The sequence below is a fragment of the Drosophila willistoni genome (genome assembly GCF_018902025.1).
Source record: "Drosophila willistoni isolate 14030-0811.24 chromosome XL unlocalized genomic scaffold, UCI_dwil_1.1 Seg141, whole genome shotgun sequence".
Classification (NCBI taxonomy): Eukaryota; Metazoa; Arthropoda; class Insecta; order Diptera; family Drosophilidae; genus Drosophila; species Drosophila willistoni.
In genome coordinates, this window is record NW_025814052.1 from 2,311,260 (window position 1) to 2,327,992 (window position 16,733).

The 16,733-nt window shown below is 33.3% G+C and overlaps 2 protein-coding genes across 2 annotated transcripts in view; one reads left to right on the forward strand and one right to left on the reverse strand.

Annotated features, from left to right (window-relative positions):
* Positions 1–16,733, forward strand: part of LOC6648336 — a 50,005-nt gene that overhangs the window by 26,795 nt on the left and 6,477 nt on the right. The gene's annotated exons all lie outside the window — the stretch shown is intronic.
* Positions 8,195–9,168, reverse strand: LOC6648289. The gene has a single exon (XM_002071113.2). The coding sequence runs from the start codon at positions 9,166–9,168 to the stop codon at positions 8,341–8,343; it is 828 nt and encodes a 275-aa protein (XP_002071149.1). The 3' UTR covers positions 8,195–8,340.

Sequence of the window (16,733 nt, forward strand, 5' to 3'; positions counted from 1 at the left end):
TCAGTCAATTAAGTTTCATGTATTAAAGAAAAACTTTACCAATTTAGAATCGCTAATTAAATGTTTGTTACTTTAAAGCAAATGCAATGGCAAATGGTTTTAGAAACTTGACTAATTATCAGTAATTGGCAGCAATAATTTTTATCGAAAAATATATAATTAATTAATTGTCATTTATAGCCAAATTAAAATAGAAGTATGTATTTCATTTGACAGGCACTTTCAATATTGTTGAATTTTTTTTTTTCGTTTGGTTTTGTCCATAATTAAATTGAAAATTGTGGTCATGACTAGTTTATTTCAATGATTTTTGGTTAGCAACCAACTTCAAATATCATCGACTAGCATAGCAATGGGCAATGGGCTAACGAATTGTTATTGAAATTGAAATGCCAAATGTGAAATTGTAATGGAAACCATTTCCAATTTTCCTTATTTTCTTTCCATGTTGCTGTTGTTGTTGTTTTTGTTTCCCCACATTTTCCTCGCCCTTTTTTTGGTGTGGTTCTGTTTCACTTTTCAATTTGTCTCTGCTCACGCAATTCGGGCTGGCGTATCCTGCGGCTGGCTGTGTGTATGGTGTGTTTGGGTATATTGAAATATAAAGCGAGATAGGTAAATGAAAAATCAAGCCTACCGATTTCCGATCTCTGGACAATACAATTTACCTGCTAGTAGTGTACTTTGCAGTCGACTCGACTACCATTTATTTTTCTGCCCATTTTTTCTCCCTTTGTTTTTACCTGATAACCAAAAGTGGAATGCAAAATGAAAATTTCACATTTTTACTACAGCAGCAGCAGCTAGAGGAGCATTTAAGCCAGTTTTATGACCTGGCCAACATGTGTACTACATACATATAGACATGCAAACAGAAGCAGAATATCGAGTTGTTGTTTGGTCATAAAAAAGAGAGAAAAATCGTTTTCTTCCTTTTCGTTTTTTTTCTGTTATTTTAATATGTTTTTTATTTAACCCTTTGCCACCTTTTTCATGTGTCCGTATGTCCTTTCGTTTCTGAGAATATTTCATTCTCTTGCATTGCCCATGGGTCCACCCAAGGACCATCATCATGTCATCTCTCTCTCTCTCTCTCTCTCCCTATCTCTTCTCTTTAGCAGGTATTCCCATATGCAAATTCAATTTTATGATGGCCAACAATCGGCTGCTGAGATGGCCAATTTTGTCACCCAATTCGTTCGGTGTGTGCGAAAAGTGCTGACTTTTCTTAAAGCACATATAATAGGATTTTTGTTTTTATTAAGTTTTAAAGTTTTAAGTCTTAAGCAACTTATTTGCTCTGTCTCTTTGTTGGCTCTGTTGTCTTAGATTGATTTGATTTATCTCAAAGTTAAACAAAAGTCAAGTGTAAGCAAAACTTACAACACTCAAAATCAAAAACTTTTTAAGAAATAATGACCACAAATCTCACAATCAGTTCGATGACGACAAAAGGCAAAGGATAACTTGTGTTTGTGTGTGTGTGTGTGCCTGTGTATATGTGACTGTGGCAGGGTTAAGGACAAATCACGCATCAATAGCAATCAATCAATTTGTGCGCAAACAAACAAATTGACCAAAAAAAAAAGAAGGAAATTCAACAAAAAAAGTCACTAACAAAAGTTAACAGCATCTAATGTGATTTTGACGCACTCCCCAAAACACACACACACCAAGACAAACACACAAACACACATACATACATACATACAGAAGCGTAGATCCTTACTTAAGGGGAAAGTAAATAAACTTCTATTGAATAAAATAGTCTTCAAAAATACAAAATCTCAATAAAAAAGTAAGAAAGTTTATTAACTTTTGTCTAAGAATCTGACAAGTATTAGATTTAATAGCCTTACAAATTAGTTAAACTCAACGTTTATAAAATATTAACTTACTAAAAGTACTAATTAAGAAACTTCAAAGTTTTTAACTTATCAATTGAATAAGTTCGAAACAAAAAATGAATGAAATGTTAAAATATTATTTAATACAAATATTTCCTATTTTAAAGAAAATGAAATTAAAATTTGTATAAATAAATTAATGTTATATAATAATTAAGTCAATTTTTAGACTTTTAGAAACATCTTATTTAGTTGTCAGTGGGTTATTGTCAATTATGTCTTTCAAATTTTATTATATCTCAGATTTAATTTGATTATTATGAGACTTTTGAGACTTTCAGATAATTATATTTTCAAAATTAGACATAAATTTCAATTGGGTTGTTTAATTTTGGCTAGATCCCTTTTATTGCTTTACAATGCCCATGTGAACACACACACACATACTCATACACCGACGTGACAGCCTTTTGTTTACAGTTATGCGTTAGTCTTACCCCTCTTTGGCAACCCTAACCACTATCTAACCACTGACTCCCTTTTGCTTTTGGCACATATTTTCCGATACCCTCTATCAAAAACAAAAATAAAAAGTATATTGGACGATCAAAATTTGATTGGCATTATTTTTTATGAATGAAAGATAAAAACATAAAGTCATGCGAGTTATCGTTATCATGAGAAGACAACTCTGTTTGACAACCTGCAACATAACCTAAGAAAATTTTACTCAAAGGGAATGAAAAATATGTGTATTTATTATCATAAATCGACCCTTATGTACAGTGTACATACATATATATTTATTGAGTTACTTGGGAGCCGAGAAAATCAAAACAACAGTCTGAAAATCTAAACGTCATACAAAACTGGGGCTTCAGAAAGAAAATCCCTCCAATATAAAATCCCCTATAAAATTATCCTCTGATAATTTCCATTGTTGAAAAAGAAATTTCAATGGGTATAACAAAATTCGAAACGTTGTGGTTTGATTATTTTCATAATTGAATTTGATTAAACACAAAGTTTATATATAAGTATACTTAAATGTGTGTGTTTCTCTCTTCCTCTCTCTATGTGTGTGTGTGTGTGTTTGTGTCTACCCTCTTTTGTAATTTTGTTGGTTTTCGATTACAATTTAACAGAGTGGGACCAACAGAGGTGGAGAATGAGAGTGATGGGGGAACATGGGGGGAGCAATGGAGCTCCCAGACCATCAACTTCAATCAGGCAAACTATCCATCAATTTCTGGACTCTTTTAACTTTCTTCTAGGAGAAAAATCAATAGAGATGCGGGCCCAGTTGGCCTTTAGGAGAGCCATAAATTCATCAGGGGGCTAAATGGCTTATCCCCGACACACAAAGCGAGAGATAGAGAGAGAGAGAGAGAGAGATGGAGAGAGACAACATATTCATACAGCTGCATAAAACCGCAACATGAGCTAATCCAGCATAGAAAATTTCACGCTAAACGCCTTCAAAAACCGAAACAGATTCATATACATATATGCAGATAGATAAATGGAATCGTATATATATATATATATATATATATATATGGAGATACTCGTTAGACCGCAAGAAAGTGGGTGAGATTTTTCATCATAAAAACCACTTAATCTGTGGCTTTGGTCCATTCTTTTACTTAATCTTGGCCAGATTTGACACCGCAAAGCACGCGACATTCAAGTGGGATTTTGCGGGCGCGGACTCACACACACACACAAATACATAGATATATACATATATATATATATATTACTTACTTAAATATAAATCTAAATCCCTCGGATCGTTTTACTTAAATTGCCGAAATTGTAATTAGAGCGGCTTACGAACATTTCTGGGCTACATAGATACATTGTGTAGGTATGTATGTATGTATGGATGGGCAAACAGGATTTATTTCAGTTTCATTTTGGTCCTGTTCCAATTTTGCCTTAAAGCACCCATATACCTCTTCACATTGCATTGGTAGGTTGGTTGTTTTCAACAATTGATTGTCCCAGTTGGGCATAACAATGTCTTTCTCTTGCTTTCTTTCCCTTTCTTTTTTTTTTTTTTGTTCTTCCTTATCTTATGCTATTTCCTATTATTTTCTGTTGCTGCCTTTGTTACTGGTTGGAAACAAGTGTCGCACTTTTAGGAGTCAGAGCAACACCTTGGGCTAGTCAAGTGTCTTTTCTATACATACATACATATATATTCTATTTCATTCTTTTGCCATATCTCCTCCCATCTCTCGCTCTCTCTCTCTCTGTGTGTGTGTGTGTGTCTGCCATTAGAGTCCTTGAATTATGCATGTCCTGGTTGGGTAATAGATAGTTTTTGGCACAGGCATCCCCAGCACTTTAAAGTTAGTCAGCAAGTCAGCCAGCCCAAGCCCATGCCAAGGGTCAGAATATGAAAAGCCAAAGAGCATGCATATTTCATTTAACTCTAGGGTCAACTAGCAGCAGTAACTCGTCCATTGCAAATTGCTCAAACTTTTTCCTCGATGTGCCAATCTACTACAACAACAACAACAACTACGACTACTTCTTACTAAGTCACGTTCAACCTTATGTGCTATTTATGCAGAACAAACAAGTCAACCAAAAAAAAAAAAGAGGGAAAACTAAAAAATATTTTCTGCAAATATTTACAAACAATTTAGCAACAATTTTTTTTTTTTTTTTGCTTAATTTAATCAATATTTGCAACATTTTTCCAAATGATTTAGCATGGGATAGAGTAAAAGAGTAAAACTTGGGATATTCAAATATAGCAGGCAGATCCCTTGAGGTATATATACCTACATAGATTGTTGGCTAACATTATGAGTAAAGTCGATCTATTCAAATTGTCTAGCCCCCTCTCTCGCTCTCTTTGTCAGTCTATTTGAATATAGTTTACAATTTCTTCTTGGTAAAACATCAACAAGAAAACATTTTCAATATTATATTGAAAATATTTGACTTTCAATCAATGAAAATGATAAAGAATGTGAAATTTTTAGCAAGCATTTCCTTATTTAAAGGATGGGAAATATTTACTCCTACAGATATATGTGCATAGACCACGCCCATAGACGCCCATCATGAATTATTTTTCGCATAAATTCCATATAAAATACCAATATATGAATTTTTTTTTTTCGTTGGTATTCGATTTACTATTTATTACCAAAGAGACTTAACAATAGAAGAAATGCCTCAAGGAAAAGGATGGAGGAGGAGGAGGAAGAGAGAAAAAAAGTTTAATAATTTCATAGCCATTTTATCTCTGTGTGTGTGTGTTTGAGTGGACATTAAATTGTTGAAATTGATTTATACATACATTCCCTTTATATTTGTGTGTTCATTCATTGAATTTATTGGCCTGTATTATTCTTTTTTTTTTCTTTCTTTTTTTGCTTTAGCTGGAATTGCATTTCAATAGACCTCGCATATTTTCAGAAATAGCCACAATTTGTTATATATGTATGCGTATGTGGTGTGTGTGTATGTGTGTGTGTGGTCTAGCACGACATTATAATTATACAGTTTAGTGTTTAGTTCATTGATTGATTGATTGATTGACTCACTGATGGCAAATTGAACTATTGAGTCCGCCAGAATTGTGGTAACTCAAAAATGCAAACTGTCTCATTTTGTCTCCCTCTTTCGCTCTCTCTCTCTCTCTCTCTCTCTCTCTCTCTCTCTCTTGGCAATGTCAATTTGAAAGCCCCTCCCATCAGTTAGCCCGAAAGGAGCTTGTCAGCAACGTTGGGACAAGAGTACCTTAAGGTACTGACACTTGACATAGTTGGTTATGGCCATCCCATTGCCAATCCCTAGGACTTAAGCCCCCAGCCGTTAACCAAGCCCCCGGCAGCAATTGCAAGCAATAAAGGTGAACCAAAATCAATATTATTACACTGGTATACACTTTAAAGTGGGGAATATCTAATTTTAAAGAGTTTATACTTTCGTATCGTCTCTTTTTTTTTATCCGAAAGTACGAAACAGAGAAGATAAATGGGCTTTTGTTGCAATTTTTTAGGCCTTTTACCATTCTTAAACTTAACATTTTCAGACAGTTTCCCCTAATTCTTCGGTTCCAGTTTTCTGTACATAAGAAAATGGTTCCTTCTGCTCTGTTTTATACATTTTGGCGTCTTTAATCTTTAATTCAGGATTCATTATGGATGTATGATTAATCTATTAATTTCGAAAAGCATTTTCTTTCCATGGTTAGTGGAATATTTAAAACTGTTTTCGATATTGCAAAACAAACCTTTAAAGTTTAAACCAACTTGTGATTATCTTGGTTTCTTAAACAATTTGACGTCATAAATATTATATACGAAAAATTAAGAGTCAATGAAATTGGCCCACCAAAATTTCAAGAAATTTACTATCTTAATTTGAAGTTGTTATCAAGATGTTTTGAATAAAATGGGTTGAGAATTCTTAGTTTTAGTTGTGATGTTTTCAAAAAATCAGACAATTTATTGAAGATAGATTGAAAGTTGTTTATCATCCATATATGTACATATGTATTCTAAATATTTTGTATATGTATATACTAAAAAGTTCTTCCCTAGATAAAAAGATCAGAAATATCTTTTGATTTAAAGTCAACCAGATTGCAACTCTTTTTGACCAACATCGACTTCTATACTGAACTGAAATAATATTACGACTCACAGATTCTGGAATGTTCTGCAGGAAAAGCTGAACAATGCAGCGACTATCTAAACTATTGTTTTTGGAATTCCCTTAGGAATGTATCTTATTCCATTATCAAAGATAATCAAACCTATTTTTGTTCTCGGTGAATAGTTTCTAAGAGATAGTTTTGGGACTGGCAATTATATTCTGAGATGATACACTTATAAGGACTAATCAACACTCTTGACTATCTCTAAAGGGTATTAATATAGTCAACAAACTTTTTCGCTCACAATTTGGTTGATAACTTTTAAATTATCAACAGTTAGCCACCAAAAAAGAATACGTAAAAGCTAACAACTATTTGGATTGGCCAATGGCCATAAGCTAAATGTATACGCTATATACACAATCAGCGTTATGATCAAAAATGTATAAAGTTATAATTAGAGGTACATGTGTGGGTAATCATACATACACATACAAATCTAGTGGAATGTAGTTACATTTATTTACATTGTAAACCCCGAGGGCGGTTTATGGTGTCTTTTGTCTATTTGAATTCGGCTAATTGCGAAATTGTAGACACATTTCTATATACATACATACATTACATATGTATGTAATGTATGTCTGATGGATGGGCTTGCATTCGTTTCGGTATCATTAATTATTATCCATTTATGCTGGCATTTTTTTTCGCCCCTTCGTTTCATTTCGTTTTATAAATTTATTATGAATCCAAACGCACGAAATTCCACTAAATGAAAAGTGTAAAAGGGAATCACTAAATTACTGATTTATATTCATATGCGCAGTCCATTTAACGCATTTGCAATCAATTTGTGGTAAGCTGCCATTTAATTAGTTGAGGAATTAAATCAATTTTTTTCATGAAACGGAAAAAATCGATTTAAATAAGTTGCAAATACTTGGAAATAATATAAAGATTTAAATTGGCAACTCAGGTGTTTGCAATCGATTATTATTTAATGATCCAAATTGTAAATCAATTGAAAACTTATTTAAAAGAATCTTAGCTTAACGCGTAGTTCAAGTTCAAGTTCTTCTTCCTGGGACTTTACAGTTGAATAAAGTCCCACAGAAGTAGACTATAAAAAAATTAATATCGGCACGATTTTTGAAAAAATTATGCTGATTCATTATGTAAATTCTCGAAAATGTAGTTTTAGACGTTTCAGTGCTAGCATAAAGAATGTTTTCTTATGAGAAAAATGATAAATGCATTTTGAAATCGCTCGATAATTCACAAAATGACAGAGTTTACAATGTTAGTGCTATTTGTAAATATTTGAGATATTTTTAAAATAAGAATACTATCTATGTATATACTAAAAAATTTTTTCACTATATTCAATGAAAATACTCGAAACATTCTCAAGATTGACTTAAATATTTATCATAGTTAACCATTTCGGATTGATTATGAATGAGTCGTTTAAAAACAAAATAAAAACGATAAAAACGAGTAAAAATTATAGGTTTTAAAAATTTTGTAAAATTTATTTTTTTATTAATTTATAGTCTATAAATTATTGTCTTTGTTTTAAACGATGAAAAAAAAAAAGTTATTATATATAATTTTATACAATTTATACAAGCAATTTGCTTAAATCTAGAAATTTTAGCATTGCTTGGCAATCGATTTTGTTCCTGTTTCAGTTTTTTCTTTTTGTTATAACAAACTTTTAACAAAAGTTTGCCAACAAATTAATTTGCCTCCCTCTCCCTCCATTTTCTTGCCATTTTTGGGCACACCTGTTGCCTGTGGCACAAAGCGAAGAATATACACAATTAAACCAACAAAAAAAATGCACAAATGTTCAAACGATGAGGCTTAGAGATCCGTGGTTATGGTCTGGGTGTGTCCTGCCAGCAATTGTGAGGTGGTATACAAGGCGGTTGCATCCACTTTGTAACGCTTTGCTGCACTCTCCATGTCCTCGAGATCGCTGAATGCCGGGAAGTCGGTTGGACAAAAGTGCCCGGCAATCGCCTCGGGTATATTGGTGACATTGTGCAGCATGTGAGCCGGTGTCGTTTGCAGATAGTTACGCCACTTGTGATACGACTTGGACCGGGTGGGCAATTCAAAGGTCTTGTCATTATCACAGCGTCTCTGGCATATCGGCGATGATGTCTTTGGCATAATGCGTTGGGCATGCTGCATCATGTACATTTCCCACTCGAGATTCCCAATGACAGGCGAAGATGGTGACGAATCGGTTTGGGATGCATCTGATGAGGATTCAGATGCCGCTTCTGAGGTACATGTCGATGAATTCATATCCTGTGTACGCATCAATTGACTTTTGGTTGGTGTCGATGCCGAACTACTGCATGTATAATAGCCCTGTGATCGTTCCTGCAATTCCAGCGGTTGTTCGGCAAAATCATCACAAATGGGCCGAACATTCGGCTGGCCATTGTTGATCGACACCGATTGATTGATGGTAACTGCTGGACTGCTGCTCCTTCTACTCCAAATGCTGCGATTACGACTACTGGACGGTGTACTACAGGCACTGCCCAGTCCACTGCTTATAGTCTGGCGACTGCTGTATGAACGTTTCGATGAGCCACGCTGATGATCCATATAGACACTATCGTCCAGGGAATCCAGTTTGGATGTCTTTAAATGCAAAGTGCTCGAACAGCAACCCATGATAATTTAATAATATTTTCGGTTTTTCGTCTTGAGAGTTCTTGTCACTTGAACGTTTGGTCAATAACTGTTGGTCCTTTATGATGGGCAGGCAGCTTTTATACAGACAGAGAGAGGTATGCGGACGGGTCAGAGATTTTTGGTCAGGTAGTCCAGTTGTTTAGGTTTTTGGGGGTGATTTACATCTATCGCGAATTTTCCAAGAATTTGCCTGCCTGCCTGTCTCTCTCTCTCTCTTTGTGTATCTCTATCTATCTATCTTTACCTGAATCCGCTAATCCGCTTAGCCAGATAGTGAACAATTTTTATTACCTCAGCTCAGAGGTAATTTTACTTTCTTCTATCTACATTTTTTTCCGCTAAAACGCACGTGTTTCATGGCTTAAGATCGAAGACTACTTACTACCTGGCTAAAATTGTAAGATTTGACCTTGATTTGATATTTACTATATATGTGCATATATGTGGATATATTGGTAAGACAAAATCGTGTTAGGGTTGAGGTTTTCAAGAATAAGGGCAAGGCAAGAAAAGTCTCGTTGTCTCTCTTCCTCGCTCTCTTTGTTTGGGTAAAATAACCCTTTCTTAGCATTCTACTAACATTTAATCTATCTATCTCTCTCTGTCTTAGTATTCAGTTTCTTTTATTATTATTGGCATTGATTTCGTTTTCAAATTCTATGGTTTTCTTATAAAACTTTCTCTCGCTTTCTCACCAAACAACAACAACTTGTGTGCAATTGTCTTTGTGTGTCTCTTGCTGTGAGTGTGTGTGTGTGTGTGTGTTTCGTCCTTGGTCCATTCCATTGTGGCTAGTTTTTGTGGCAATTGTTAGGCAAACGCCGTGGCGCAGCCAAACGAAACGCCGTTAACGCCGGGCCACAAGTGCAACTTGGCCATCATCTCATGGCTATCTGGAGAAATATCATAGAAACACCATCATCATTTTGGACATCTGCTGCTGCTGCTGCTGCTTTTCTATCTGTTGCATTGTTACTATTACCATTCTATTGATTGGGTCTTGGGTTCAGCATTTCACATGAAAATTTCTATAGCTGAATGAAATAGGAAGGAAATGAAGTTTATATATTTTTCTTTCAGAGTTGAGCTGAATTGAGTTAAGTTGAGTTCCTCATTTTGGGTGGCATTCATTATTGGCCATTTCTGGTCTCTCGTGGCTCAAGGTTAATGGCAAATGCAAATGTGCAAATTGAAAATGCAAAAATGAAATTGAAATCGTCATGCAAATTCAAATGCAAATTGCAACAGCAGCAGCAGCTGCAACTGCAACACGCACCATCAAATTAATGTTGTTGGTGGTCAATTTTTGTCAATTGATAAATGAAATGAAGTGCAAAAGGCCGTAGTGTGGCTGCATTTTTGAATGCAACTCAATTAAATCAATGCAGTTGAATTCACAACCGACCCAAGGCCCAAAAAAGCAACAAACAAGCAAGTCAACCATTTGATGCCATTGTTTATATAGGGAAATTTCAATGAAACTCAATATTATCTAATTTAGTTTCACAAATTGCTTTAAAATATCTTCTTTCCATAATAAATAATAATATCTTTAGGTATATATTTTATTAGTTAATGAGAAGTTTTAGGTGTAAAATTTTTTAATGATTTCAAAATGGCATGATCGGGGTTACATTAAAGAAAATTGTAATTTAGGAAACAAAAAGTTTTGAAATTGCTTTTTATCTCTTCTTTGTTAAATTCTCTCTCACACAGTCACAGAAAATTCTGTTCAATACGAAGCCTTTTGTCCTGTTATAAGTATTCTGCATGATTCTTGAGACTTTGGCGTTTTTCTTCATCAGTTTTGTCATCACTAGCAAAGGTTTCAAAAGTTTTGAAAGTCTAATAACATTTAAAATTGGAACGAACAATTCTTTTTCTTTCAATATTTATTTAAAACAATTTCATAAGGTTCAAATTTATGTACAAAAATATGTAGAAATATTTTTATATTTTGAAAATAAATCAAACCCGGAATCCTAGAATTATTCCCAGGGCTCTTTTGAAGAATAATATTTCAAAAGGCAGCACATTTGAAAATAAATCTATAGTTTTTTTTTATAGTCAAACGGGTTTTAATAAAATAAAAATATATAAATAATCATCTTAATATTATTTGTTTTTAAAACCAAAATTTAATAAATTCTTTTCAAAGTTAATCTAACAAATACGTAAATCTCATAATAAACACTTCAAACAGATTAATGTTAATGACAAAAAAAAATAATTTACTTCACCTCCAGTCCAAAGACATATTCAAGGAGTGCATTTTCCAAAGATTTTTCATTACTTTTTCTCTTCTTTATCTCTTTAGCACCATTATCATTATAATGCTTTAGAAGAAGTAATATTTACATTATCAACCACTTTATAATGCTGATCAAGAATAATGTTTTGCTTAGATAAATTCTTGCTCTTCTTTATCTCTTGTTCCAAAAAAAAAAAAAAAATTTTAAAGATTTAGATAGAAAAGGTCGTTTTAAACTAATCTTTAAGTAGATGTTTATAAATAAAATTATCCTTAATTTATTTTGTTTTATTTACTTACAATGTTTGATAAAAATATTAATGCTAGACATAAACCAAAGATTATTATTGATTTAGTCTCCAGAAGGAAAAAAAACTTTTAGTGTAAACAAAAATTAAATATATTCCAGTTTTTAGAAAATCTGAAAGAGATCAGTTAACTTCTTTATCTCGATGTTTCGTAAAATTTATAATCTTATCGTAATCCTTGTAAAATATTTAGAAAATTCTATGAGCCCATGGAAAAGTTTTCAGTAAAGAAAGCCCAAAATAAAGTGAATAAATAAAAGAAGTAAAGAAAATGTGTTGGGATAGGTTTAAAAAATTCTAAAATTTTTAACTTATTTCTGTGGTTAAAAACATGTGGTTTTTTACCCACTATAAAGACTGTGTGAAACCTCATAGTTAAGATGCTTGTGAGCTCCTGCTGAGATCCTTTTTGGGCTCTGATGCACCATCATCTAGAAAGGATCCACCCACAAGCTATTGAGATAATGCACACATACATATATCTCTATATAGCTCAGTGGTTTATCTGCCTTTTCATGCTACTCGTTTATGATTATGATTCTGGGTGGAAGAAAGTTAATAGAATTTCCATACGATTGTCTTGCCCCTATCTGGTTGAGTTTTTCACACGCAATTGCAGTTTTTCCCAAGAATATTTTGCTGGTATATCCCAAAATGGTATAGACGATGGGAAAATTCAGTGGCAAATATTTTTCCCAAGTTTTTCGATAGTTTTCTTCTAGTTTGTTACCTTTTGACTCTTAGCATTTGGTTTTCAATTCGTCTGTTGTACGTGATTTGAATGAAATTAATTGGGGGGAGGGGAGGGAGAAAAACAGAAACCGAATGACCAGGAATCATCATCATTGTCCATGACCAAATGTGCAAAAGTTTAGGAATCTCGAGATGAAATCAAGTGTATGAAAATGATTCATTCAAGTGTAAGCAGCGAGGAGGGGGAAATCTGAAAATTGAAAAACCCAAAGAAAACTATCAATAACAAAAAAAAAAAAAAACTAAACAAAACAAACAGATAGAAAACTGCAACTGACAACAAGTCAGTGATGTGATGTTTCCGAATGGGCAAAAAGGGAATGTAAATTTCCATTGGCAATTCCATGCAACTTTCTTTCTTTAATTCTTGTCGAGTCTTGAATATTTTTACGTTTTGTTTTTTTGTTTTATTTGTTTTGAGCCATCTGGTCATGAAAGCGAAGAAGAAAAAAAAACAATGCCACGGATGAGGACGAGGACAAGGACATGCCACAGAGACATCATAGCACATCGAACATCTGTGATCAAGGCACAGGACATTGAGAAAGAAGCATTTCTTTCACTTTCAACTTTGTCTCTTCTCGTGTTTTATTTTTCCACTTCACAACAAAAAACGTAACAAAAAGTGGGTGAGAGACGGGCGAGTGAGGGAGACAGAGAGATAGCTAGTAGGTAGTGTGGGTGTGGGTGTTGGAGTGGGAGGTGCAAATAGGAGGCAACCAATATGTCAAATGCATTTTTGCGTTTTTGTTTACGAAATGCATTTTCCGTGTATTCGGCAACTCCTTGGCCCATAAATGTTGGTCATAAACCATCAAACCGCGTGGCAAACACACACACACACACACACCCAGGACTCAGGTATCAACACAAATAATAGAGTGTAAAGAAATCTGGTCACCCTAGTGACACACACACACACACACCACTTGTTGATCCATGACTGTTGGCATAGGCGCTCGGAAATGCCCATCTCTTGGTATTTCCGCATCAAATGCAAAAATCCAAAAGTTCCCCTGCCCTGGAAATGAGAAATTGGATGGATATGGAAATTCACTGCCTTAGTGCTGGGAAATGCCATCTATGTGGCAGCCACATGTGCCACATAGACACACACTACCACTTATACACACACACACACACACACACACCTGACGAGATATTTTCGTTTTCTTTTGGCCAAGGCGAAACTACTTAGTCCTTAATTTGGCAATGGGCTGGCCTCATCACGGGGCACAGCTTGATGCACTAACTCACACAGAGAGAGAGAGAGAGAGAGAGAGAGAGAGAGAGAGAGAGAATCCGCGAATCAAACAACAAGTGGGCGACTTGTCAGGGGATTTGCCCACATGACCAGGTGCTTAGGCTTGTCTGGAATGACCATGACCTAAAATCACAGCAGTCCATTTATCCGAATGCTGTCAAAAATCAAAATGGATTTTCGGTACAGTTGTGCGCAAAAGCCCCCTCAAGCGAACTTTAATTTACTTAGTTATGTATGTATATACCTATATATATATATATATATATATATATATAACTACCAGGGGATAAAGAAAGATTTCACAATCAATATAAAATACTGACAAATAAATGAAAATTGATGCCTTTTAGGCCTTGAACATGTAACATGACCCAGTTTATGGGTCAATTTAACTGTCTTACTTTAAGATTTAATCAAGTTTTTAAACCCATTTATTTATGATTGTTTTGGACATTTCTTTTCTTTTGAATTTATTTTCTATTTCATTTTGTTTTGCTATTATCAAAAAAGTGCCAAAAATATTTTCAGATCTTAAATGAATCTTAGAATTTACTGAATTTTTTGTTTTAAATGAATAAGTGGAATTTCACTTTATAAGTTTTCAATTGAAAAGAGAACAAAATGCTTTAAGCATACGCAAATTTTGGATTAATATTTTCAAAATTTAGTTATCCAACTAATTAAAAGTCATTCAAGGCAAAGGAAATCTTTAAGTGGCCTGCCTCATCTAAGTTTAAGTGTTTGTATATTGAAGTCCACTTAAAGTGACTTAAAGTCCTTTTCCCCATTTCTTACTCCTTCTCTTCTGTCTCATATGTTGTATTCTCCATCTCTTTCTCTCTCTCCCTTTTCTCTCTGTCTTGTTTACTTTCTCTCGGCATCAGCTTTTGCATGTGTCAAGTGAAATAAATGGCACACCCAATGAACATTTTATAAATTCGACTAACAAAAGATTTGATCTTAAACGTGGTCAACAAAATGTATAACTTGAATACATTGAGAATAATACTCTTAGTAGATATTATCTTCTCCTGAATCCTATCCAGTCCAATTGATTATATTCAATACTTGTCCATTTTTATTGGAAGAGTTTTCTTATATACGCAAAACAAATGAGAAATTGGATTCATTCAAAGGGGAATACAATAATCTATGGCAAGTCAATGGCCAAAATATAAATTTAAACTTCCAAAAAAACATATTTTTGTCTATACCGACAGCAGTGGTCACAAATATAATACAACCAGCTATGCCTTTCATGAATTGCTGAGAGCCATCCATTATAGTATTCATTTGCAGTTAAATTGGTAATATCTTTACTTTGATTTCGTTGTCATATCTCTTTAGGTCCTTTAAAAAGGAGTAAGAGTAAAATGTCTGCTGGGTTTGATTCACGTACATGCCAAATATATGTAAGTAAGCAGCTTTGTGAGCATTTTCTTCGTTTTCTCTTGTATGTTCATTATTTACTTGCTTTTTACTTGAATCTGATATGTAATACCCCCCCAAAAAAGAACAAAAAATGAGGAGGAAGGACAACCAAGTGTCAGAGAAAAATGCAAAATTAACAATCCTTACCTTACACATACGAGTATCGTACAATTGTTCACAAGACCTATACAAAATCAATAGCTTTTGTCTTTATACATAATTCGTAGTTGAATTTTTTTCTCATGAATTTCAAGGCAGGTGAAGTCAAGGAAACAAAGGAATTTCATGTTATCTTTTGTTCTTGGACTTGAAATAATTCATAATGTGACAAATTTTTTTTTACAAAAGTTTTTTGAACTTTTTCTGCATTTTTAATTCTTTTCTTTTCGGTTGAATTTGGTGCATGATAAAGTGGAATAATAGTAAAATAAATGACCTTAATTATTTGTTTTAATGAAACTTCTATGCAAATTTAAAGAACAGCAATCAGTAGGTATATTTACCGTGAATCATATGACTAAAATATCAATCAAATGAATATGATTAAGTAATACACAAAATAGTTTGGCGAGTTTGGCAACTAAAGTGAAATAAAATATAATGAAATTGTATTAATAACGTATTCAGCTAACTATTGATTTGAAGACGCGGTAACTAATTATTCTTAAATTCTTCTTATTTCTTTACAAATATTTACTTAGTTTTATTCATAAATTGGATTTAGTAATTACTGGAAGTCATGAAGTATTTTCTGTAGAGTTAAGTATCCCTTAAGATGATATTGAATGGAATAATGTTTAATCAGTTTGAGTACTAAACAATCACATGTATTCATATTCATGTAATTTGTTGTGTGATTCGAAACTGATTTACAAAATCAAATGAGCTTTTTTTCATTGTAGAACTAGAAAACTGGAAATTTAGTTTACTCATTGCATTTTTATGGTTCTTAAAACTTTATTCTAATAAAAAAAAAGGTAATTTAAGCAAACAATTTTATTATGAATGGTTTAAGAAACAATTTTAGTTGGAGCTTACCTAGCTTATTGTTAGACATATAATAGACACATGATTATATTGACTCCAAGTTAAAGCAACTTAAACTAGCTATACTTTAACTTTAATGCATATGTATTTGATTATCCTTTGAGTATTTTTTGGATAGGATATATGTACTTAATGTAATATGAAGGTTGAAAATGTTAATGTTCCCTCAAGTTTTGTGCTAATGAGGCAAAGTCTAGTATAATTTCGAATTTGAATAGTTTCTTTGTTTATCACTTGTTGTTGCTATTATTATTATTATTATTGATTTCCTGGAAGTTTTTGTGTCTGTTGTCTGGTGTGTTGTGGTTAACCCTGAAAATTGCGTAAAATTATTGGTGCTCACTCACATGGACATGTATGAAGTACTTGTTGATGATTTCTTTATTATTTTTCCTCTTTTTTTTTGTCTTTAATGATTATTTAATGGCCTCGTGACACAAGTACTCACACACACACACACACACATACACATAGACTCACTTACACATAC